The 25,958-nt window shown below is 46.9% G+C and overlaps 1 protein-coding gene across 1 annotated transcript in view; it reads left to right on the top strand.

The window, feature by feature from the left end:
* Positions 1–2,209: 2,209 nt before the first annotated feature.
* The window catches only part of LOC136685454 (centlein-like), a 31,026-nt gene continuing 7,277 nt past the window's right edge, over positions 2,210–25,958 (top strand). The window contains exons 1-6 of the mRNA XM_066659384.1: positions 2,210–2,342; positions 3,346–3,433; positions 7,866–7,954; positions 13,162–13,246; positions 21,370–21,504; positions 25,674–25,844. Coding sequence (XP_066515481.1) covers positions 3,353–3,433; positions 7,866–7,954; positions 13,162–13,246; positions 21,370–21,504; positions 25,674–25,844 — 561 coding nt within the window. The 5' untranslated portion in view covers positions 2,210–2,342; positions 3,346–3,352. The remainder of the gene's footprint in view (positions 2,343–3,345; positions 3,434–7,865; positions 7,955–13,161; positions 13,247–21,369; positions 21,505–25,673; positions 25,845–25,958) is intronic.

The following is a 25,958-nucleotide window of genomic DNA, read 5'->3' as shown; positions in this document are numbered from 1 at the left end:
TCACTCAGTCACTCACTCAGTCACTCACTCAGTCACTCACTCAGTCACTCACTCAGTCACTCACTCAGTCACTCACTCACTCACTCAGTCAGTCACTCAGTCACTCAGTCACTCACTCAGTCACTCACTCAGTCACTCACTCAGTCACTCACTCAGTCACTCACTCAGTCAGTCAGTCAACCAGTCAGTCAACCAGTCAGTCAACCAGTCAGTCAACCAGTCAGTCACTTACACACTCACCCAGTCACTCAGTCACTCACTCAGTCACTCAGTCAGTCAGTCAGTCAGTCAGTCAGTCAGTTACACACTCACCCAGTCACTCACACACTCACCCAGTCGCTCAATCAGTCACTTACACACTCACTCAGTCACTCACTCAGTCACTCACTCAGTCACTCACTCAGTCAGTCAGTCAACCAGTCAGTCAACCAGTCAGTCAACCAGTCAGTCACTTACACACTCACCCAGTCACTCAGTCACTCACTCAGTCACTCAGTCAGTCAGTCAGTCAGTCAGTTACACACTCACCCAGTCACTCACACACTCACCCAGTCGCTCAATCAGTCACTTACACACTCACTCAGTCACTCACTCAGTCAGTCAGTCAGTCAGTCAGTCACTCACTCACCCAGTCACTCACTCACCCAGTCACTCACTCACCCAGTCACTCACTCACCCAGTCACACACTCACCCAGTCACTCACCCAGTCACTCACCCAGTCACACCTGTGGACAGTGTCACTGTGAGAGACGTATATTACACTACAGTAGAGTGGCCTGAGCGCAGTGAGACTGAACTGAGATCTGTGACCAGTCTCCCCCAGAGCTCAGGAGGTAATTGTGTAAAAGTGTGAGTTAAATCCAGATCTTATTCCTGGGTTTAATGACGCAGCCGTGCGGCCGCTGGCCTTTACCAGGACACAGCGCTGTCAGCTCGAGGCGCAGGATCACGCCGGGACGGACGAGAGGACAGCGGCTGTAAACGCAGGCCTTTGTTGAGCCGCTGTGAAGAAGAAGAAGAAGCTGATTCATAACTGCCCGAGTCTGGCCACTAACAGGGCAGATGTTTAGAATTAGCCCCTCGTCTGCTGCCCCTGAAATCACAGTAATGAGAGCTGAGCTTTAATCTGTTCAACTGACCGTCAGAGTCAGACAGAGCGGAGCAGCTGACCAGCGCCTGGCTCTCACCCCACTTCACATACCGTCCACAAAGCTTTTCTGAGCCCTGAACATCTCTGAGTGTCCAACCTTTTTAAAATCATACTGTGCTCTACTCTTTTAGAGGAAAGCACACAGTGGAACTGCACCACCAGGAAGAGTACTGCACTGAGACATAATTAACACAACAACAGTGAAATTACACTTTAAACATTCAGCATTAAATAGTGATAATTGTTGATAAATGATAAATAAATGATAACTGTTAAATAAATAATATTAAAAATGCATAAATGTATACATAAATATTATATATATACAGATATAGGCACATAAAAAATTAGGTTTAAAACATATTGATCCAAGAGTTAATTTGCTAAAAAACAACAACAACAAAAAAAGTCCAGTATCAGAATAAAAACAAATATCTTAAATATATTTATTCCAGTGTGTGTGATATTGTGTGTGTGTGTGTGTGTGTGTGTGTGTGTGTTATTTGAGGTGATCGTCCTGTGCCTAGTGTCAGAGGATAATAAATACTCCACTGTGTTAAATGAAGTGTGCTGTAGATTTAACAAATCCATACGATCAGAGAAACATCTGGAAACACACTGTTCTTCACTCGCTCACAGCACAGCGCCTACTTTTTTAGATAATTTTATAAAATGCTGTACCAGGACCATGCTGCTTACTGAAAAGATCAATTATTTAATACAATAATTTAGGTAGCACTTTACACATCATTAATAACTGTATAATAATATGGCAATAAAACATATTATAACAAGTTGTATTTACACAATAATTAAGTGTCGGATGCCTAGTTGTTCGTAAACAATAATTCAGTAACTGAAGCTGTCGTTAATTTTGTAAAATTAAGGTCAAAAATAAAATCGCTCCATAAGAACTACATTTCCCATCTTCCCCGGAGAGAAACTGCCGTAAGTCCACGAGTCCTGTCGTAATAACCCTCAGAGGCAGAGGCGGTTGGTTTGAAAGCGACACAAACAAACAGAGAAGACATACAGAGAAAAAAACATTAAAAACCTACTTAAAAACGAGTTTAAATCGTAGAAACATGGTGCTGAGCCTCAAATAACGAGCCCCGCAGTGATGGTAGATTCATGCCTTCAGTAAAACCGCGGATATTTATTTTAATCCTTTAGACTTTTCTCCGTATCCCGGTGAGTAAAACATCTATTAAAATAGTTCCATTAGTAAATCAGTTTAAAAATGTTTATCTCACGGCAGTAACAGTGTGTTTTCATTGTTCGGGTAACTTCACTAAATGAGACAAAGGCACACGACAAAAAGACTTTTATCTGTTTTATTATTCGCCAGATTCTCATCAGATTTATCCGTTCCACCTTAAATAATGAAATAAGAATTTAACGTAAGCCTCGTCTTAGGTGTTGTGTTGAGCCCAGGGTCATATTTAAGGTGGTAAAGTTTAAAAACGAAGCCTGGTAATATCGAGAAACTTACCTTACATTACCACATTTAAGGTGGAACGGACACATCACACAACTCCAGCTTCATCTAAATAACGTTGTCTTGCTTACCGTTTAAGGTGGAGCGAAGTGTTGGAACACGAACCCCGCTGAACACCTGGCTCTAATTAATTTGAACTCATTTAAGGTGGAACAGACAATTCGACCATGAAGCTAAGTTCAGTCTCCCCTTCTGTCTACAGACTCTGATGTACCATTTAAGGTGGAACGGGATATTCAAAAAGAACCCCAGTTGACTTGAACCTAACTTGACATTTAAGGTGGAACGGACAGTTTGAATAATTGACTAACTTCAGTCTCATCCAGATATCTGCAGTTTGTAATTTATCATTTAAGGTGGAACGGAAAATATGAATTAGAATGTCTGTAGATCCATGGACCTAATTTATCAGGTAAGGTCTAAGGCAGAACACAGGTGAAGTGGACCCTCTATGGCACAGGTCCACGGCTCCACAGCCCAATGCTGCTGGGGGTTCATGCCCCTTTCACCCACCCCTGTCTGAGCATGATACACTTAGACTCCAGAGCACACCGTTTAACTCCTTTCGTTCTTGTGTGATTATACAAGCCTTGAATGTTGAAGCCGGTCCAGTTTAACCTCCAGGGAGCACTTTCTGAGTGACTGTTGTGTTTAAGCGGAGTGTGTGAGGATTTCTGACCTCTCCTTCCTCTCCAGATCAGACATGGACACCAAAGAGAGAGAGAGATTCCTGCTTCTTGAGGGAAAAGTGAAGAGTCTGTCTGAAGAACTGCTCCAGTGCCAGGTAAGTAAACAAACTGGGCTAATGTTTTAAATGAAAAACACTTGACCTTGCACTGCCGGACTACAGCTGGAGGAGTCCCAAGGCAAGGCAAGGCAAGGCAAGGCAAGTTTATTTATAGAGCACCTTTCATACAGAAGCAATTCAAAGTGCTTTACAGAAAAAGAAATTACATTAAAAGCCAGAGTAAAATCATAAATTCCAATAAGACAATTACATAAAAAGAGTAAAATGATTAAAATGATTAAAACAATTTAAAATGACAATAAATGAAAAGAAATAAAAGAAATAAAATGCCGTTACAGAAAAGTGCAGAATATTTTAGACTGAGCTGTAAGCCTGCTCAAACAAGAGAGTTTTAAGTCTTGATTTAAATGTGTCTAACGTTGGGGCACTTCTAATATTCTCAGACAGCTGGTTCCATTTAAAAGTGGCATAGTAGCTAAATGCTGCCTCTCCATGTTTAGTTTTGACCCGAGGCAGGACTAACTGACTAGTTCCTAAAGATCTGAGATCTCTGCTCGGCTCATATCTCTGTAGCAGATCTGATAAATACGCTGGTCCTACCCCATTGAGACATTTATAAACCAGTAATAACACCTTAAAGTCTATTCTATAACAGACTGGTATCCAGTGTAAGGATCTCCCAGAGAGAGAGAGAGAGAGAGAGAGAGAAAAGAGTGCAGCTTCATTTCCTACTTCTGTTTTCCTGCTACACCTTTATCTTATTTTTGTTCATCAGTGGGAGCTGTGTAACTTGCTTTAGCTTTCGGTGGGTGTGTGTGTGTGTGTGTGTGTGGAGCAGGGATCCTTAAACTTTGTAGCCAAAGAACCAGCTCACCGTTCTTCAGTCTTTCAGGTGACTGGAGTGCTGCTGAAAAAAGACTATTTACTATGTCTTAATGGAAGCATTGTGCCCTATGTATGTGTGAAGTTTAAAGTCATAATGCGGATATGTTATTTATTTTTTATTAATTTTCTTTATCGTACCTCATACAGTGTCTCTCCATAAATCAGTGAGAGTCACTGTGGACTTCCTGACGGCACCTGGTTCCGCTTGTGGATCTACATTGTGTTTTATGGTAAAAGGTTTGTGAGGCACCAGTGAAAGTCGCTGATATTTAGCTCCAAAAGAGTTTGATTCGAGAGAACCCTAAAACGCTCTCATACCCAGTGGCCAGCTTTGGTTTTTCCGGATTATTTTAGTTTCCCTGAAGATGCACTAAACCCAGGCCACATGTATTTACGGGCTGCAGCTGATATCGCTGTGTACATTAACTTCCAAACTAGGGACTTACTTATTACTCACACACCTCAAATAAAAACTGTGATGTTTAAACTGTTTCTGTCAACATTCATTCATTCATTCATTCTTTATCTGTAACCCTCATCCAGTTCAGGGTCGCAGTGGGTACAGAGCCTAGGCGGGAATACACCCTGGTGGGGGCGCCGGTCCTTCACAGGGCAACACAGACACTCACACATTCACTCACACCTACGGACTTTTTGAGTCGCCAGTCCACCTACCAAAATGTGTTTTTAGAGCATGGGAAGAAACCAGAGCACTCGGAGGAAACCCACACAGACACAGAGAGAACACACCACACTCCTCACAGACAGTCACCAGGAGGAAACCCACGCAGACACAGAGAGAACACACCACACTCCTCACAGACAGTCACCCGGAGGAAACCCACACAGACACAGAGAGAACACACCACACTCCTCACAGACAGTCACCCGGAGGAAACCCACGCAGACACAGAGAGAACACACCACACTCCTCACAGACAGTCACCCGGAGGAAACCCACACAGACACAGAGAGAACACACCACACTCCTCACAGACAGTCACCAGGAGGAAACCCACGCAGACACAGAGAGAACACACCACACTCCTCACAGACAGTCACCCGGAGGAAACCCACACAGACACAGAGAGAACACACCACACTCCTCACAGACAGTCACCCGGAGGAAACCCACGCAGACACAGAGAGAACACACCACACTCCTCACAGACAGTCACCCGGAGGGTGCAAGGCTTGTGTCAACATATTTAGTTTAATTAAGACGTTAAAATCAATCCCTGACCGCTTTATCAGCATCATGTTTGTAAACAGGGCTCTGTTCCTCTGTGTCAGTGGAGGAGCTTGGGTCTTGTCCCAGATTAGCTCCACAGTCACTACATAGGGCACTTCTCAGGTAATAAATCCTGAACCTCATAGCTCACTTAAAATTATTTCCACACTACGTGAAAAATGACCGACACTGTGCACCGCGGAGGGTGTAGGGAGACATTTTGGATTCAGCCTTGGCTTCGTGGCGGAATGGAAACCTCTCACTGGTCGCTCACATTTCGGACGAGGAGAACTACTTTATTAAACTTTAACCCAAACCAGAGAATACTTTAGAGTCGCGATAAAACATTATCCTCCAAGAGTCAGTTCACTCTCAGAGCGCAGGGACAGCGGGGTCTGATTATTTACCTGAGACGGAGGAGTACGGGGCTGGTGTCTGTCGTCTCTTACACATTACAACAACACAGCAGTGAAATAAGACGATGACTGAAGCTTGTGTGTGGTCTGTGTGTGAATAACTCACTCAGATTCACATTAAAGTCTGACGCTAACTACTTTACATTAGACCCTATGGTGAAAATTCTAATGTTTTCTCCTCATTATGCTCCACTGTGGGATCCTTTACCCTCTGACACAAAGAGGCAGTGGCACTCTCTCCGTCACATGACTGCGACCTGTGGATCACTGCTGTATTTAAAGGATGCAGACCACATGCGTCACTGCTGTAGTTCAAGAGGTCGGTCAAATTAAAGCAGCGTGCCATAGTTTGAGGACCCAGAGTGGGGCGGTGTGTGAGGCAGGTGCGCAGACCATCGCTCCCATTGGACAGAGTGTGTACGGTCCCGAGGACGCCACAGACAACTATTCTTTTTTATAATTTAATGATCGTCATCTGTACGTAAAGAGCATTAAAAAAACAAAATGAAAGTCTTACTCTTGAACGGGGAATAATCACTTTATAAATGTATTACCCTTTTGTTCTTGAGCTCTCTGATGAACAGCGTTCACTGAAGTAGAGGCTAATTATTTTAGATCTGAGGCTTATTTGCTTTATCTTCCGTCTGGAGCCTGTGATTGACACTTGGATCTTCTGTGGCCCGAGGGGCACGGGGGGGAAATCGGGTTCGCCTTCTGTACCTTTCTAACGACAAACATTATTTTTCTTTGAAAGAGCCGCACCGAGGTATTATTAATGTATAAAGCCGGTGCTCTTGTCCACTTGACTGCCATTAACGGCGAAACGGTGGAAGTGGACCCAGTGATTTATCCCAGATTTATAGCATTAGGTTATTAATATCTGGCTAAATACCAATACGCAGTGAGTGCACTCTCCCAGTTTCTCTTTCATGCTCGGCCTTTTAGGATAAATAATTCATCAATAAGACTGACGTTCAGCATGTCTTCAGATTCGCGGGCTTCATAAAGACCCCCGCGATGAAGAGCAGGACCCGATCTAATCGCTCTTCTCTCTCTTCGCTCTGTCTTTTCAGCTCTGAGATTAAACGCCACCTGTTTCAAGTCCGTCTTCTTTAAATTTGTCATTAATCCCGTGGAAGGCCCGGGTTAGATCTCTATTTCCACGTTTCCACGCTCGCTCTCTACTTTGTATGTTGGGCTTATGGTCCGCCAAGGTCTTCCCTGCACCATTTATTAAATAATTGATTAGACCATTTTGAATAGAGGTTTAAAATTCATGTACTAATTGGAGACGGGCCGACTCCCGCGGGAGCGAGGACTTTTATCTTATGATGATGTGGACATAATTTAACAGAGAAATTTATTTTAAGTCGATTTGGTATAATTCTGTCTTTTTAATGTCAGAAAATGTACTTCTCAGATGTCTCTCATTAAATGAAATGTAGCTTAAAAATATTTGAAAGCCTTTTTTTTTTTTTTTTTTCTCGAGCGCGAGACGATTTGAATTGGAGATTTTTCAGACGAGCCTCTCTCAAGACTGCTTCTGTCATCACTTTTCACTTTCTCAGAGATCCTCTCTCTGTCGTGCTGCTGTTTCTCTCTCCTCTGACTCGTTACGGCTCACTTACCGACCTCCACAGGCCACGATGGAGACGTTCACGCCGTGATTGGTGTCAGATTTGATCGGTGTTATTATCCGGAAAGTGACAAGGCCTTTGATCAAGACCGCGCTCTAAATATGATAACAAAGATTTATTAACCCCTGCAGGGAGTTTACAGCACTGAATGCCACCCAGTGCATCCGTTAAGTTCGAGTGGTTCCGCGCTCAGGCCTCGAGGGACGGTGGTAACGTGGATCCTGTGGGGTGGGTCCGGCGTGCGGTGGTCAGAACCAGACAGAGGTGTTTCATCTGTTTGTTTGTTTTCCTTGAAACAGGCCGATAAGGAGTTCGTTTGGAGTTTGTGGAAGCGCCTCCAAGTGGCCAATCCAGACCTAACTCAGGCTGTGAGTTTAGTGGTGGAGCGGTGAGTTACTCTTTCTCTCAGCCTCAGATGTTTTTATGTTTAAACCTCGAACCTGGATTCTACACCATTTCTATGTCAAAGTAAAGAAGATTCTCAGATTTATCGTTGATGTGTAAAAACACGTTTAAATGTTTGTCCCGTGAGGTCTGAGGTTTAACGTTAGATGGATGTGGGTTCACTATTTGGCAAAGAACAGGTGCCTGTGTTACAGCTGGTTAAAGCCTAATTAACAGATTTTAAACCAAATATAAAGTGTAGTCTTATTCTAAATGGGTCCCCTTTTAATTCAATTGAAACTTAAATACAATCCCATGACTCCCATGTACTGGGTTTTATCACTAACCCCCACCACCCATCCTCTTGTGTTTATTTTATCCAGCATTTTAGAGATATACATACAGGTTTACTGAGATTTAGAGGTCCTTAGGTGTAGATGTTTCTTGTTTTTTCATTACCCACAGCCTGTCGCCTCGCATTCACTCCGTGCAGCTCTCCTTCCCTACAGCATCAACTGTGTTTTTTCAGCGGCAACAACTGAATCATTATGCTCGGTGTGTTAAGTCTCGGGCTTGAGAGCCGCGCCTCTGAAGAATTCTCAGGCCTGCGGGTCTGAGGCCTGAAATCCCAGCCTGCGAGGAGTGTGCTGCGCTGGTGGGCTTCAGGGAGTTCCTCAGGGGTGTGTGCGAGGTCCTGTGCCGTTTCGCTGGGGTTACGAGTGAATGGAGAGCAGATGCCGCTCTAAGCCCTCTTATCCTTCGCAGATTTGCCCCGGCCGTGGAAGCGCTCTAATGAAAACGCGCCTGCTCTCTTCCCATCCTAAACTGCACAAAAAAAAGGCCCTTCTTTACGGGATAAACAGTAGATTTAAGACGACTAAGATGACCCGCAGAGGGGGTGAGGCGATGGCATGGGAACTTGTTGAGGAGGCAGAAGAAAGAGATGTGGAGTTCTGCTGATTGTTTTTTTATGATCGGCTTCTGTAACTGACCCAGCGCAACCTTCAGAAGAGTCCACGTTCTCGTTTAGAGACTCAGAACCTGAGTTTGAAGCTTGTTGCTGTGGGTCACAGACACAAACGGACACCAAAGTGTTGCTTCCGGTGTCTGAAGTTTGGAAGTCGTCATGTGAGCAGTGGAGTCACTTGTTGAGAGAAAAGAAGGTTTGATTAATAAAGCTGCCATGTCCCCCTCGTCTCCACAGTGGAACACAGTTCTGTTTCTTAGTGAAGCCTCTGTGACCCGCTTTGGTCCAAACCCCACGAGCCTCACAGCAGTGTTCTCCCCCTGTGTAAACAGCCCCTGTTCAGAACGCCCGCTTTCAGCACCTGTTCCTTTAAATGATAATGAGCCGCTCGCTGTTCACCCCGACCCCGAGCGCACAGCAGTGAGGAGCGAGGAGCGGAGGTTCTCTGTTCTCTTGGCTCACATACAGCAAACACAGAACTCGTACATGGACCATGCACGGCTCAAACCCAGTTAACCCAGAGCTCATACATGGCTCACGCATGGTTCAAACCATACTCGCGCAGAGAGCTCATACATGGCTCACAGATGGCTCTCCCAGAGCTCATACACGGCTTACAGAATGCTGACATACTGCTTTCACACCACTAACAGCTAACCCGCTGCACAGACACACCTCACCCATAGCTCATACAAGGCTCACACACAGCTCACCCAGTGCTCAAACACCACTCGCCTGCAGCTCATCCATAAGTCATTTCAGAGACTGCTCACACACTGCTCACACAAAGCAAACACAGCGCTCAGACACAGCTCACCTACAGCTCATACACCATTCATATTCAGCTCACAGATGGCTCAGACACATTTCTCCCCGAGCTCTCACAGTGTAAAGCCATTCTGTCAAGTGACCTCTTTAATTTTAATTGATTTCTTTTTTAAGATCCGCGAGTGTCTCATGGACCCAGCATGTCCTTCAGAACCCGGAGTCGTCTCTGTAGCCGAGACACAGAGGCAGCGAGTGTCTTCCTCACTCTGAGACGGAGAGCGGAGGAGCCTGAGGAGGCTAAGTGAGTGCAGTGTGAAAGACTCCCTCCATCGCCACAAGCAGCAAGGCGTGCTGGTCCGCGGGGAGCCGGCAGTGAGCATCAGCATGGCTCCGCGCGGGATTTATTGACATGATAATTGCGTCGGCTCCAGTCAAGCGCCGGGCCTCGCGGGACGCTCTTGTAGCGATCGGACGGTTGGCTTGGGACATGGTTAACACGGCCAAGGCTACAAGGTAAAGCGGTGCACTCTCGTGTCTCAGGGCCTCGGGGAGAACGAGGGATGAGGAGAGGGAGGAGGAATGAAAGCCTGGAGCCACGGGGAAGGCCTTTCCCAGATGACAGGCTGCTCTCTCCTTCTTTTGTCTTCCCTCGTTCTCTCAGAATGCACTGAATAGGGCCCTGGTTCTTTGCGTTTTTTTGGGTCCCGCGTGAGATGCGCAGCTTTTTTGATGTCCGCGTAATTACTAACACCTGGAGAGGAGTGTTTCTACCTGCCTTTCCCCACTGAACCTCCTCGCGGAGCGCTCCGGGGACACGCAGCACGTTTGAAAGGCAACTTTACGTGTTTCTCTCTCTCTCCCGACGGTGCCGTATTCCCATCGTAAAGGCCAGTGTTTTCATCTCGGAGCGCCGGTACTCCGTTGCGTCATGCGGCACCTCACCTCGGCACATGAGTGGCCCAACATCAGGCAACAGCTGGCCTGATTGTTCAGATCAGGACGGTGTTTTTCACAGATGTTACATAAACAAGTAACTGCTTGAGTGAATGGTGTCACTGAAATCACATTCCTGTTATGAGTGGGTGATGTCACTAACACCTCGACTGACTCCTGCCCTTTGTGCCTCTACAGTTTTCACTCATGAGAGCTGTATATTTTCATTCAGAACAATTAACATTCTTATATTTTTAGGAACAATTTTAACACAAATACTCTGAGTTTTATTTGGAATCAATCTCTTTGCTTGCACCTTTTTGTTTGGATTTTTACCCGATTTTCTCCTCGGTCTCCGTCACTGTGAGATGCACCCAGTCTCTAGGAGAGCGGTTCCCAAAGTGGGGGTACGCCCCCTAGATGCAGAGATGATCTTATCTGTAAAGGGCTGGTGTTGCTGCTGGTGTTTGTTCCAATCAACCAGGAGGTCACATAATCAATTATTTTACTGAGGCCAACTAATTAAAGGAGTGCTCTGTCCTGAACGGACTAAAATCCAGCAGCCACCCCGGCCCTAGTGGGAGCTCAGCGATATTATGAGTGGATGAATACAAGTCCTGCTCCTGTCTGTGAGGAGTGTGGTGTGTTCTCCCTGTGTCTGCGTGGGTTTCCTCCGGGTGACTGTCTGTGAGGAGTGTGGGGTGTTCTCTCTGTGTCTGCGTGGGTTTCCTCTGGGTGACTGTCTGTGAGGAGTGTGGTGTGTTCTCCCTGTGTCTGCGTGGGTTTCCTCTGGGTGACTGTCTGTGAGGAGTGTGATGTGTTCTCCCTGTGTCTGCGTGGGTTTCCTCCGGGTGACTGTCTGTGAGGAGTGTGGTGTGTTCTCCCTGTGTCTGCGTGGGTTTCCTCCGGGTGACTGTCTGTGAGGAGTGTGGTGTGTTCTCTCTGTGTGGGTTTCCTCCAGGTGACTGTCTGTGAGGAGTGTGGTGTGTTCTCCCTGTGTCTGTGTGGGTTTCCTCCAGGTGACTGTCTGTGTGGAGTGTGGTGTGTTCTCTCTGAGTCTGCGTGGGTTTCCTCCAGGTGACTGTCTGTGAGGAGTGTGGTGTGTTCTCCCTGTGTCTGTGTGGGTTTCCTCCGGGTGACTGTCTGTGAGGAGTGTGGTGTGTTCTCCCTGTTTCTGCGTGGGTTTCCTCCGGGTGACTGTCTGTGAGGAGTGTGGTGTGTTCTCTCTGTGTCTGTGTGGGTTTCCTCCGGGTGCTCCGGTTTCCTCCCACGCTCCAAAAACACACGTTGGTAGGTGGATTGGAGACTCAAAAGTGTCTGTGGGTGTGAGTGTGTGAGTGAATGTGTGAGTGTGTGTGTCGCCCTGTGAAGGACTGGCGCTTGGTGATTCTGGGTAGTCTCCGGACCCACTGCCACCCTGAGCTGCATAAGGGCTACAGACAATGAATGAATGAATGTATAACACACGTAACCAGGTCTATCACAATAGCAAATTTTTTGTGATTGATTTATTGTCTCAGAAATAATTGCGATAAATGATATTATTGTTATTTCATGCCAGATTTAATGATAATATTATAGCATTATAATGCAGTTACGCCCTTTAAAGAACTATTAGCTAAATTAAGCTGTGTATTGGGATATAAAAATAATTTACATTTAAATATATCAATAAATAAATCACACATAAATTAAAACTGTTATTTTTAAACAAATCCCCTTAACGTCTCCAGAACAGAGAGAGAACAGAACTGGGGAGGTTTATTCTTCTGTAAAACACACACACACACACACACAGTAAACACAGCGGACAGTCACAGAGGAAGTGTCAGTGTACTGTATCATATTTCTATAATGTACTTACAGCGAGAGGTGTAAATGTTACAGGTAATAATTCCACTGTAAATGTGATTCATCACTGTACTGTGCTCTGTAAAATAAACCATATCATTTTAAATGAACTCCAGTGGAGTGTGGAAGCAGAAGCCGTGTCTGTGTCAGTGGGAGAGGCTGGAAAATATTCTCAGCCACAAAAGTGGAACACTCCTGAACAGGTTCGGAGACCGTGTCTAGGACATCCCCATCGCTGTGACGTCACCGAGCTGGAGGAGTCAAATACTTTCCTCCTCCTCTTCTTTTAAATGACTGCTAACACACGGTGTCTGGAGCTCAACACGCTCAGAGGAGAACACTGACACCTCACTGCTCTCATTCCGGCTGTGGGTGGAGGTGCTGCGTGACGTGTTTGGGGCGTTTATTTCACAGACACAGGCCGTTTAACAGTCAGGACCCCCCTGTAACACTATATTCATCTTAAATGTATTCGTTTGTTTATTCGCCTTTTTAAAGCGTGAGTTTATTCCCGTTCTGTAATGACCGAGGTGAGGAGTCTTATAACGTTCTTTTCCTTCTCCTGCTTCCAGAGTGGGACGATGTTTTTCCAGAAAGTGTTTCAGTGACATTAGGGGTTTTCTCCAGTTCCACATTTTTCACAAACTCTATTAGCTAAAGTTTTCCGTTTCTGTCTGTTGTCTCTGTTTTAGAGAGAAGCAGAAAGCAGAGGCCAAGGACAGGAAGGTTCTAGAGATCCTTCAGGCCAAGGACTACAGGATACAGGAGCTGGAGCAGGTACAGTGGAATATGTATAAGTTTACTCAGAGGTTACACAGGTTACGCAGTGTTTACACAGAGGTTACACAGTGTTTACACAGAGATTACACAGTGTTTACACAGTGTTTACACAGAGATTACACAGTGTTTACACAGAGGTTACACAGTGTTTACACAGAGGTTACACAGTGTTTACACAGAGGTTACACAGTGTTTACACAGGTTACACAGAGATTACACAGAGATTACACAGTGTTTACACAGTGTTTACACAGTGTTTACACAGAGGTTACACAGTGTTTACACAGGTTACACAGTGTTTACACAGAGGTTACACAGTGTTTACACAGAGGTTACACAGTGTTTACACAGGTTACACAGTGTTTACACAGAGGTTACACAGTGTTTACACAGTGTTTACACAGAGGTTACACAGTGTTTACACAGAGATTACACAGTGTTTACACAGTGTTTACACAGAGGTTACACAGTGTTTACACAGTGTTTACACAGAGGTTACACAGAGGTTACACAGTGGTTACACAGTGTTTACACAGAGGTTACACAGAGGTTACACAGTGTTTACACAGGTGTTACACAGGTGTTACACAGAGGTTACACAGGTGTTACACAGAGGTTACACAGTGTTTACACAGGTGTTACACAGAGGTTACACAGGTGTTACACAGAGGTTACACAGTGTTTACACAGGTTACACAGTGTTTACACAGAGGTTACACAGTGTTTACACAGAGGTTACACAGTGTTTACACAGAGGTTACACAGGTTACTCAGAGGTTACACAGAGTTTACACAGAGAACACAGTGTGCTTTAACTTCCACACATTAGTGCTGTGATTAATCGTGATCAGTGGCACTGTCTCTTCTTAAGACTGCAGCTGTTACTGGTGGCTACTGAAACCTAAATTAAAGGATCAGTGTGAGATCAGCACGTTATCGGCGTCTGTTCATTAGAAACATAATCACAGCAGTAAAGTTGTGTTTCTGAGGGAGATAAATGTGTCGTGTGTGATGTTCATGACACAGTGGCGAGAGGAAACCGCTCTTTATTCTAACGTCTCAGGGTTGTTTTGATGATTTTTATATTAAAGTTTTTTAATTTGGAGAGTTAAAGGTTCAGGGAGAGATGAACACTACGCCACTAAACAGAGGGTGGGAGAGGGAGAGAGAGAGAAAGAGGGAGGAGGAGGGGGAGGAGTCAGTTATGGTATTTAAATATGACGTAATCAAATAATATATTAACTTCAGAGTAAATAAAGAGTAATCTACCTTCTGAACACAACAGCAGTGACTCTGTGTCTATGTCTCTTTAATAAAACCACTAATATATCACTAATAAATCTGTAAAAAGAGTAAATTGTGTCCATGTTTGGTATATTGTAATTCCCGCGTGTGTTTACCTGCGTCAACGCGTCATTTTGACGTCGCTAAATAATTGGCTGAAGGGTGAATGTTTTTATTTGTTTGACTTTACGGTGTTAAATCACTAAATGTACAGGGGTTGGACAATGGAAGTGAAACACCTGGTTTTAGACCACAGTAATTTATCAGTGTGGTGTAGGGCCTCCTTTTGCGGCCGATACAGCGTCAATTCGTCTTGGGAATGACATACACAAGTCCTGCACAGTGGTCAGAGGGATTTGAAGCCATTCTTCTTGCAGGATAGTGGCCAGGTCTCTACGTGATGCTGGTGGAGGAAAACGTTTCCTGACTCGCTCCTCCAAAACACCCCAAAGTGTCTCAATAATATTTAGATCTGGTGACTGTGCAGGCCATGGGAGATGTTCAACTTCACTTTCATGTTCATCAAACCAGTCTTTCACCAGTCTCGCTGTGTGTATTGGTGCGTTGTCGTCCTGATACACGGCACCGCCTTCAGGACAGTGTTTGAACCATTGGATGCACATGGTCTTACTGGTGCAGTGTGGAGTTAATGAAGATTGTCCACCAGGCTGCTCCAATTTAGCCATGACACCTCCCACACTACAATGACAGGTGTTTGAGTTTCACTGTCTAACCCCTGTGTGTATGTGTGTATTTGTGTATGTGTATAGTATTCAGCCAAAATATTAAAACCACTAACAGTCGTGTAAAAGGTCCTTATGAAATTATTAAAGGACCACTTCACCCTATATTCCCTCCTGGTATTAAATTAAAGGGCCGATATGAGATTAGAGGTGAGGTGTGTGTTAGACGCGTCGAGTGAGTGTACGCCAGACCATAATTTCTGTCTTTTTAATAAGCATCTCTGACTGTTTGATAGATGAGCTGGTATGGCAGCTAATGATGAAACCGTGTTGTTAATTCACCTTTAATCATGGCCCTTGAATGAAGCATCTGTCAGCCTGCTTCATTATACACTCCCAGTCTCTCTCTCTCTCTCTCTCTCTCTCTCTGTCCCCTGAGACCGGCTCTGATGCCACGAGGCTGTGTAATGTATTTTGTCCAGCTGTACTCATCTCTCATCTAAACACACGTTTAGCAGATCAGATTAGGCTCGGGAACGATGCGCTCAGGTTTTTTATTTATTAACGACCTGCCGCCTCGCTGTCATAGCTGTCGGCCCAGGTTTAAACGAGTGTGGGATGTTGTCGTTTATCTGCCTGTTTCTGCTGCTCCTCTGCTTTTACGTTTATGGCACTTGGCAGACGCTTTTAAAGCCTTATCGAGACTGACTTACAGTTTTAATCATGAGTTAGGAGTCTTGCCCAAGGACAGAGAGAGAAAGAGAGAGCGAATAGTATCATAGATTTCTCATTGGATTACAGAGAGGGTCTGTGTGAGCGTGTGAGGCTCTGTGTGAGCGTGTGAGGGTCTGTGAGGGCGTCTGAGGGTCTGTGTGGGTGTGTGATGGTCTGTGTGGGCGTGTGATGGTCTGTGTGAGCGTGTGATGGTCTGTGTGAGCGTGTGATGGTCTGTGTGAGCGTGTGATGGTCTGTGTGAGGGTCTGTGTGAGCGTGTGATGGTCTGTGTGAGGGTCTGTGTGAGCGTGTGAGGCTCTGTGTGAGCGTGTGAGGGTCTGTGAGGGCGTCTGAGGGTCTGTGTGGGTGTGTGATGGTCTGTGTGGGTGTGTGATGGTCTGTGTGGGCGTGTGATGGTCTGTGTGAGCGTGTGATGGTCTGTGTGAGCGTGTGATGGTCTGTGTGAGGGTCTGTGTGAGCATGTGAGGGTCTGTGTGAGCATGTGAGGGTCTGTGTGAGCGTGTGAGGGTCTGTGTGAGGGTCTGTGTGAGCATGTGAGGGTCTGTGTGAGCGTGTGATGGTCTGTGTGAGCGTGTGATGGTCTGTGTGAGCGTGTGAGGGTCTGTGTGAGCGTGTGAGGATCTGTGTGAGCGTGTGAGGGCCTGTGTGGGCGTGTGATGGTCTGTGTGAGCGTGTGAGGGTCTGTGTGAGCGTGTGAGGATCTGTGTGAGCGTGTGAGGGTCTGTGTGGGCGTGTGAGGGTCTGTGTGGGCGTGTGAGGGTCTGTGTGGGCGTGTGAGGGTCTGTGTGGGCGTGTGAGGGTCTGTGTGGGCGTCTGAGGGTCTGTGTGGGCGTGTGAGGGTCTGTGTGGGCGTGTGAGGGTCTGTGTGAGCGTGTGAGGGTCTGTGTGAGCGTGTGAGGGTCTGTGTGAGGGTCTGTGTGAGCATGTGAGGGTCTGTGTGAGTGTCTGTGTAAGGGTCTGTGTGAGCATGTGAGGGTCTGTGTGATGGTCTGTGTGGGCGTGTGATGGTCTGTGTGAGCGTGTGAGGGTCTGTGTGAGCGTGTGAGGGTCTGTGTAAGGGTCTGTGTGAGCGTGTGACGGTCTGTGTGGGCGTGTGAGGGTCTGTGTGGGCGTGTGAGGGTCTGTGTGAGCGTGTGACGGTCTGTGTGAGCGTGTGACGGTCTGTGTGGGTGTCTGTGTGAGCGTGTGAGGGTCTGTGTGAGCGTGTGATGGTCTGTGTGAGTGTGTGATGGTCTGTGTGGGCGTGTGATGGTCTGTGAGGATCTGTGTGAGCGTGTGACGGTCTGTGTGGGTGTCTGTGTGAGCGTGTGAGGGTCTGTGAGGGCGTCTGAGGGTCTGTGTGAGTGTGTGATGGTCTGTGTGAGCGTGTGATGGTCTGTGTGAGCGTGTGATGGTCTGTGTGGGCGTGTGATGGTCTGTTTGGGCGTGTGAGGGTCTGTGTGAGCGTGTGAGGGTCTGTGTGAGCGTGTGACGGTCTGTGTGGGCGTCTGAGGGTCTATGTGGGCGTCTGAGGGTCTGTGTGGGCGTCTGAGGGTCTGTGTGGGCGTGTGAGGGTCTGTGTGAGCGTGTGAGGGTCTGTGTGAGCGTGTGAGGGTCTGTGTGAGCGTGTGAGGGCCTGTGTCAGCGTGTGAGGGCCTGTGTGAGCGTGTGATGGCCTGTGTGAGCGTGTGAGGATCTGTGAGGGCGTGTGTGAGCGTGTGAGGGCGTGTGTGAGCGTGTGAGGGCGTGTGTGAGCGTGTGAGGGCGTGTGTGAGCGTGTGAGGGCGTGTGTGAGCGTGTGAGGGCCTGTGTGAGCGTGTGAGGGCCTGTGTGAGCGTGTGAGGGCCTGTGTGAGCGTGTGAGGGCCTGTGTGAGCGTGTGAGGGTCTGTGTGAACGTGTGAGGGTCTGTGTGAGCGTGTGAGGGTCTGTGTGATGGTCTGTGTGGGCGTGTGATGGTCTGTGTGAGGGTCTGTGTGGGCGTGTGAGGCTCTGTGTGGGCGTGTGAGGGTCTGTGTGAGCGTGTGAGGGTCTGTGTGGGCGTGTGAGGCTCTGTGTGGGCGTGTGAGGCTCTGTGTGGGCGTGTGAGGGTCTGTGTGAGCGTGTGAGGGTCTGTGTGAGCGTGTGAGGGCGTGTGTGAGCGTGTGAGGGTCTGTGTGAGCGTGTGAGGGTCTGTGTGAGCGTGTGAGGGTCTGTGTGAGCGTGTGAGGGTCTGTGTGAGCGTGTGAGGATCTGTGTGAGCGTGTGAGGGTCTGTGTGAGCGTGTGAGGGCGTGTGTGAGCGTGTGAGGGTCTGTGTGAGGGTCTGTGTGAGCGTGTGAGGGTCTGTGTGAGGGTCTGTGTGGGCGTGTGAGGGCCTGTGTGAGCGTGTGATGGTCTGTGTAAGGGTCTGTGTGAGCGTGTGAGGGTCTGTGTGAGTGTCTCTGTAAGGGTCTGTGTGAGCATGTGAGGGTCTGTGTGATGGTCTGTGTGGGCGTGTAAGGGTCTGTGTGAGCGTGTGAGGGTCTGTGTGAGCGTGTGAGGGTCTGTGTGAGCGTGTGAGGGTCTGTGTGAGCGTGTGAGGGTCTGTGTGAGCGTGTGAGGATCTGTGTGACGGTCTGTGTGAGTGTGTGAGGGTCTGTGTGTAGTGTAAAACCATCCCAGCACAGTGAGGAGTCTCCTGAACAAAGACCCTTGGTTAGACGTGTTTAAGCAGTAAAGTAAACTTTTGTCGGTGAGGTTCTCGTTAGAGAGCAGTTAGAGATGTTACAGCTGTAGCAGAGCTGCTCCCAGACACTGGGCTTTTTCAGCTCTTTTGGTGGTCGTGACGTTTCCTTTTCTCCTGCACGTCTTTATCAGCGACTCTGAGGCCGATCTCTCCGTTACACCCCGCCGTGGACGGATTCCGGCCATTAAAAGTTGAGTGAGACTCATTAGCGCGGAGGATTGTGGGCACTGTCCTCCAGACCGCTGGCATCTATCATCTCGTCCAAAATTGGCGCCAAACGAAAGCCAAATGGTGATTAATTGCGTTTTTCCTTCCTCGGCCGTGTGATGGTCCGCTGAATCCTGCCTCTCCTCCGCCGCCGTTGCTGCGGTAACTTTGACAATCTCTCCTCCCTTCGCCTCTCCTTACATTTTTGTAACATAATTAGCTTTCATTTTTTGAACTGCACTGGGAATTTCTAATGCTAATCTTTCTGTCCTAGACCTCTTAACTTCTTTAAACCTTTTTTCCTACCAATTGAGCACTGCTGGGGTTAAGGCAGCGCTTGCCTACCTCATTATCAACGTTTTGAATTGAGTTCCTCTCGCGGTATAAATCTCTATTAAAGCTGTTTCTGCATGGAGCACAGAGCGAGGCGTAAATCCGCTATCTGGAAAGATTCAAGTGATTTCCCTCAACATGGCAATTAATTGCGTCCCAGAGCTCTGTGTTATTTCTGAAATATCCGTGGCCAGCTCTGGATTAGCCCAACGCTGGAGCCAACCCGGGCAGAGTGTGTTAAAAGGCCAACACTGTTCCAGCAGCACTGGGTGTGTGTGTGTGTGTAAGTGTGTGGTAATAACAAACCCTGCCAAGGCTGAACGATAGGCAGTGTGTGTGTGTGTGTGTGAGTGTGTGTGAGTGTGATGGTGATTTCTCAGCTAATATCAGAAGCTAATTTCCTAATGGTGCTCATATTTCCTCAGAAAGCTGAGTCGTCGTCTCCGAGCGCTGTTACAGCTTTATTCCGGCTCTGATCTCTCAGCGCTGGTGGGTTCTGAGGGTTTAGACGGGTCTCTTCAGCTAATGCAGTGTCACCCGAGACTGTCACTGAGGAGATAAGGATGCACAGATATGAGTCACTTCTCACCGTGTAAACATTTTGTGTTGTGTTCAACTTTTTAAAACTTACAGTTGACATGAGGGGCCAGAAAACACTTACATTAATGAGTCTGAGAGCTTTACCCCTCTGGGTCTGAGAGCTTTACCGCTCTGGGTCTGAGAGCTTTACCCCTCTGGGTCTGAGGGCTTTACCCCTCTGGGTCTGAGGGCTTTACCCCTCTGGGTCTGAGAGCTTTACCCCTCTGGGTCTGAGAGCTTTACCCCTCTGGGTCTGAGGGCTTTACCCCTCTGGGTCTGAGGGCTTTACCCCTCTGGGTCTGAGGGCTTTACCCCTCTGGGTCTGAGAGCTTTACCCCTCTGGGTCTGAGAGCTTTACCCCTCTGGGTCTGAGAGCTTTACCCCTCTGGGTCTGAGGGCTTTACCCCTCTGGGTCTGAGAGCTTTACCCCTCTGGGTCTGAGGGCTTTACCCCTCTGGGTCTGAGGGCTTTACCCCTCTGGGTCTGAGGGCTTTACCCCTCTGGGTCTGAGGGCTTTACCCCTCTGGGTCTGAGGGCTTTACCCCTCTGGGTCTGAGGGCTTTACCCCTCTGGGTCTGAGAGCTTTACCCCTCTGGGTCTGAGGGCTTTACCCCTCTGGGTCTGAGGGCTTTACCCCTCTGGGTCTGAGGGCTTTACCCCTCTGGGTCTGAGGGCTTTACCCCTCTGGGTCTGAGGGCTTTACTCCTCTGGGTCTGAGGGCTTTACCCCTCTGGGTCTGAGAGCTTTACCCCTCTGGGTCTGAGAGCTTTACCCCTCTGGGTCTGAGAGCTTTACTCCTCTGGGTCTGAGAGCTTTACTCCTCTGGGTCTGAGGGCTTTACCCCTCTGGGTCTGAGGGCTTTACCCCTCTGGGTCTGAGGGCTTTACTCCTCTGGGTCTGAGGGCTTTACTCCTCTGGGTCTGAGAGCTTTACTCCTCTGGGTCTGAGAGCTTTACTCCTCTGGGTCTGAGGGCTTTACCCCTCTGGGTCTGAGGGCTTTACCCCTCTGGGTCTGAGGGCTTTACCCCTCTGGGTCTGAGGCCTCTCTCTGGACTGAGCTGTGGACAGAAGTCATTCGCCCTAAAGCTGAAAAACCGAGGCCACTTTTACAAACTCTTCCTTTTTTTGTGAAACAACCCGTCAGTACTGAGTGAGCACCGGTCAGTTTCACCCAGAACGGACACACGACTCCACCGGTCTCTCGCGGCGCGAGGCAGATCTCAGGTGTGAGGGGTGTAAAATACAGAGATGAGACGGTGTGGACAGGGCACCTACAGATTCAGGAGAAGTGTCACCTGTATTTCTGTGTTGTGTTATCACAGAGAATCAGATTTACATCAGGGTTCATCTATGGGCGTGTTTGTAGACCCCTGATTTTATTCATCAGGGTCCAAACGTCATGGAACCATTTTTTTAAAGATCTATAAAGACCACTTGCATAGTCTGTAATTAAGAAGTAATTAGAGATAAAACTAAAGCTAAATGTTGACTGTATGAAACGGATGAGAATGTACAAATATCTTAAGTTTGTTTTCCATTCATCACTAACAGCCATCTTTGCTTCTGCTGTGTGTGTGTGTGTGTGTGTGTGTGTGTGTGTGTGGCTCTCCAAACAGGAAGTGACAGCGCAGCGGCAGGAGCTGAGTGTCCAGGGCCAGCGGCAGCGCGATGGAGAGGAAGAGCGAGGGCTGATGAAGCAGGAGCTGGCAGCGCTGCGCCACAAGCTGGACGATGAAACCCGACAGCTCCAGGTTTGGACAGATTTACACCCGCCACGTCTTTCTGAAGTGACACCAGCCCCTGAGCCCCCCGAGGCCATAGCCCGAGGCTGAGAATCACTTAGGGAGGAGAGGGGGGGGTGGGGGAGGCTTTTCCTCAGCTCAGGGCCAAAGGCTGCTCGGAAAGAAACAAACTTTTGCGGATAAATACTTAATGAAAGGCCTGGGATAGAGAGAGAGAGAGGGAGGGAGAGAGAGAGAGAGAGAGAGAGAGAGAGAGTGAGAGGAAGAGAGAGATAGAAGTAAAGAGAGTGAGAGTGAGAGGCTTCTCCCTAATTGTGATGTGTTTGGGCCTGGGATGATTAATTGATAAAGCTGAATGACAGGCCTTGAGTGAAAGGTGTGTGTGTGTGTGTGTGTGTGTGCACCAGGTTCCAATCACCTCAGTCTCAGGTGAACTTCACCATTATCTGTAGTCACTTACTGAGGAGAAGAAGCATCTCCTGAGCTCAGGGCCAAAGGCTGCACAGAAAGAACACACACACTTAAAGGTGCCATTCACAATTTTATTTAAAAAAAAAAACACATTTCCTCTACATTTCCTGCTCTCCAGTCGGTTTGTGCTCTAATGGTCTAATGTGTTTTTACGAAGCCCCAGTGTCCGGTACGCTCAGCTTCCTTTCTCCGCTCATGACAGACACATTGCAAAAGCCTTCCAAACGTTGGCAATCATGAAAAGAGATGAGGATGTTGCTCTATTCCTGCTCCATAGGGGGGTAACACTGACTTATTTTTGCTGTTACAGTTACATTACTTAAGGTGGAACTGACTCTAAAATACAGTCGCTTCTTACTCACACACACCGCTCCACCTTAAAAGATACAGTCGCTTCTTACTCACACACACCGCTCCACCTTAAAAGATACAGTCGCTTCTTACTCACACACACTGCTCCACCTTAAAAGATACAGTCACTTCTTACTCACACACACCGCTCCACCTTAAAAGATACAGTCACTTCTTACTCACACACGCCGCTCCACCTTAAAAGATACAGTCGCTTCTTACTCACACACACCGCTCCACCTTAAAAGATACAGTCGCTTCTTACTCACACACGCCGCTCCACCTTAAAAGATACAGTCTCTTCTTACTCACACACACCGCTCCACCTTAAAAGATACAGTCTCTTCTTACTCACACACACCGCTCCACCTTAAAAGATACAGTCGCTTCTTACTCACACACACCGCTCCACCTTAAAAGATACAGTCTCTTCTTACTCACACATGCCGCTCCACCTTAAAAGATACAGTCTCTTCTTACTCACACACACCGCACCATCTTAAAAGATACAGTCGCTTCTTACTCACACAAACCGCTCCACCTTAAAAGACATGGAGCTTCTGAATGTGAACAAACCAGAGAGAACTGGTTTCCCCCACAATCGTAGCTGTTCCCTTTAATGATCTGCTTGGGATGGAGAGTGTGTGTGTGTGGGGTGATGGAGTGATTAATGGATGAAGTTCAGATGAAGAGTGATGCTACATCAAAGGCATGTGTTTGGGCTAATGGCCTCAGAGAGTAGCGTCCTCATTAAAGCTAACGCTAACTACATTAACACACAAACATTCCTCCACACACACCTGCCTCAGAAAGAACGGTGACCCTCAGGCCGCTGATGATCTTTACATTTACAGGTGGGTTTCGCCACTTTGCACCACAGGTGTTCTTTACATGTCACAGGTAACCTTCAACCTCACAGGTAATCATAACCTAACATGTGGTGTCAGTTTCACCATGGCAGGTGATGTTTACACTCCCAGGTGGTTTTTTTTAACACTCCCAGGTGATCTTTACAGTCCCAGGTGATCTTTACAGTCCCAGGTTTTTTTTAACACTCCCAGGTGATTATTACGGTCCCAGGTGTTTTTTTAACAGTCCCAGGTGATCTTTACAGTCCCAGGTGTTTTTTTTTAACACTCCCAGATGATCTTTACAGTTCCAGGTGTTTTTTAACACTCCCAGGTGATCTTTACAGTTCCAGGTGTTTTTTTAACACTCCCAGGTGATCTTTACTCTCCCAGGTGTATTTTTAACACTCCCAGGTGATCTTTACTGTCCCAGGTGTATTTTTAACACTCCCAGGTGATCTTTACAGTTCCAGGTGTTTTTTTAACAGTCCCAGGTGTTTTTTAACAGTCCCAGGTGTTTTTTTTAACACTCCCAGGTGATCTTTACAGTTCCAGGTGTTTTTTAACACTCCCCGGTGATCTTTACAGTTCCAGGTGTTTTTTAACACTCCCCGGTGATCTTTACAGTTCCAGGTGTTTTTTTTAACACTCCCAGGTGAACTTTACTGTCCCAGGTGTTTTTTTTAACAGTCCCAGGTGTTTTTAACACTCCCAGGTGATCTTTACAGTTCCAGGTGTTTTTTACACTCCCAGGTGATCTTTATAGTCCCAGGTGTTTTTTTAACACTCCCAGGTGATCTTTACATTCCCAGGTGTTTTTTTAACACTCCCAGGTGATCTTTACAGTTTCAGGTGTTTTTTTAACACTCCCAGGTGATCTTTTTTACAGTTTCAGGTGTTTTTTTTAACACTCCCAGGTGATCTTTACAGTCGCAGGTGTTTTTTTTTACACTCCCAGGTGATCTTTACAGTACTAGGTGTTTTTTCTAACATTCTCAGGTGATCTTTACAGTCCCAGGTGGGTTTTTTTTTAACACTCCCAGGTGATCTTTACAGTCGCAGTTGTTTTTTTTACACTCCCAGGTGATCTTTACAGTTCCAGGTGTTTGTTAACACGCTCAGGTGATCTTTACAGTCCCAGGTTTATTTTTAACACTCCCAGGTGATCTTTACAGTCCCAGGTTTATTTTTAACACTCCCAGGTGATCTTTACATTCCCAGGTGTTTTTTAACACGCCCAGGTGATCTTCACAGTCCCAGGTGTGTTTTTTTAACACGCCCAGGTGATCTTCACAGTCCCAGGTGTGTTTTTTTAACACTCCCAGGTGATCTTTACAGTCCCAGGTTTATTTTTAACACTCCCAGGTGTTTTTTAACACGCCCAGGTGATCTTCACAGTCCCAGGTGTGTTTTTTTTAACACGCCCAGGTGATCTTTACAGTTCCAGGTGTTTTTTAACACTCTCAGGTGATCTGCACAGTCCCAGGTGTTTTTTTTAACACTCCCAGGTGATCTTTAGAGTTCCAGGTGTTTTTAACAGTCCCAGGTGATGTTTATACTCCCAGGTGTTTTTTTTTACAGGCTCAGGTGAACGTTACAGTCCCAGGTGTTTTTATTAACACTCCCAGGTGGTCTTTACAGTTGCAGCTGTTTTTTAACAGTCCCAGGTGATCTTTACATTCCCAGGTGTTTTTTAACACTCCCAGGTGATCTTTACAGTCCCAGGTGTTTTGTTTAACACTTCCAGGTGATCTTTACAGTTCCAGGTGTTTTTTAACACTCCCAGGTGATCTTTACAGTTCCAGGTGTTTTTTAACACTCCCAGGTGATCTTTACAGTTCCAGGTGTTTTTTAACAATCCCAGGTGATGTTTATACTCCCAGGTGTTTTTTTTACAGGCTCAGGTGATCTTTACAGTCCCAGGTGTTTTTATTAACACTCCCAGGTGGTCTTTACAGTTGCAGCTGTTTTTTAACAGTCCCAGGTGATCTTTACATTCCCAGGTGTTTTTTAACACTCCCAGGTGATCTTTACCGTCCCAGGTGTTTTGTTTAACACTTCCAGGTGATCTTTACAGTTCCAGGTGTTTTTTAACACTCCCAGGTGATCTTTACAGTTCCAGGTGTTTTTTTTTAACACTCCCAGGTGATCTTTACAGTCCCAGGTGTTTTTATTAACACTCCCAGGTGATCTTTACAGTCCCAGGTATTTTTTTTAACACTCCCAGGTGATATTTACAGTCCCAGGTGTTTTTTAACACTCCCAGATGATGTTTATACTCCCAGGTGTTTTTTTTTACAGGCCCAGGTGTTTTTTTAACACTCCCAGGTGATCTTTACATTCCCAGGTGTTTTTTAACACTCCCAGGTGATCTTTACAGTTCCAGGTGTTTTGTTTAACACTCCCAGGTGGTCTTTACAGTTTCAGTTTTTTTTTTAACACTCCCAGGTCCCCCCTTTATCTCTCAATCGTGTTTTCTTTCTCTCTCTCTGTTTTTCTTTGTCTCAGGAGCTGAAGGAGTGTGACAGGGAGCGAGAAGAGAAGGAGAAGAGAGTCCAGAGAGAAGCTGAGGAGACAAAGCGAGATCTGGGAGAGCGCTGCAGTATTTTAAAGCAGGAGCTCAACACAGCTCAGAAGAACAGCAGGAGACAGGAGGAGATGCACAACAGCAGAGTTAAGGTGGAGATAGACAACACACACACACATACACACAAAATACATATATGAGTGGACACAGGGTTTAAAAACTCCAGCAGCACTGCTGTGTCTGATCCACTCTACACCAGCACAACA

Source organism: Hoplias malabaricus, unplaced genomic scaffold, assembly GCF_029633855.1.
Source record: "Hoplias malabaricus isolate fHopMal1 unplaced genomic scaffold, fHopMal1.hap1 scaffold_272, whole genome shotgun sequence".
NCBI lineage: Eukaryota > Metazoa > Chordata > Actinopteri > Characiformes > Erythrinidae > Hoplias > Hoplias malabaricus.
The sequence above is the reverse complement of the archived record's forward strand: the minus strand, read 5'-3'. Positions and strand labels throughout refer to the sequence as shown.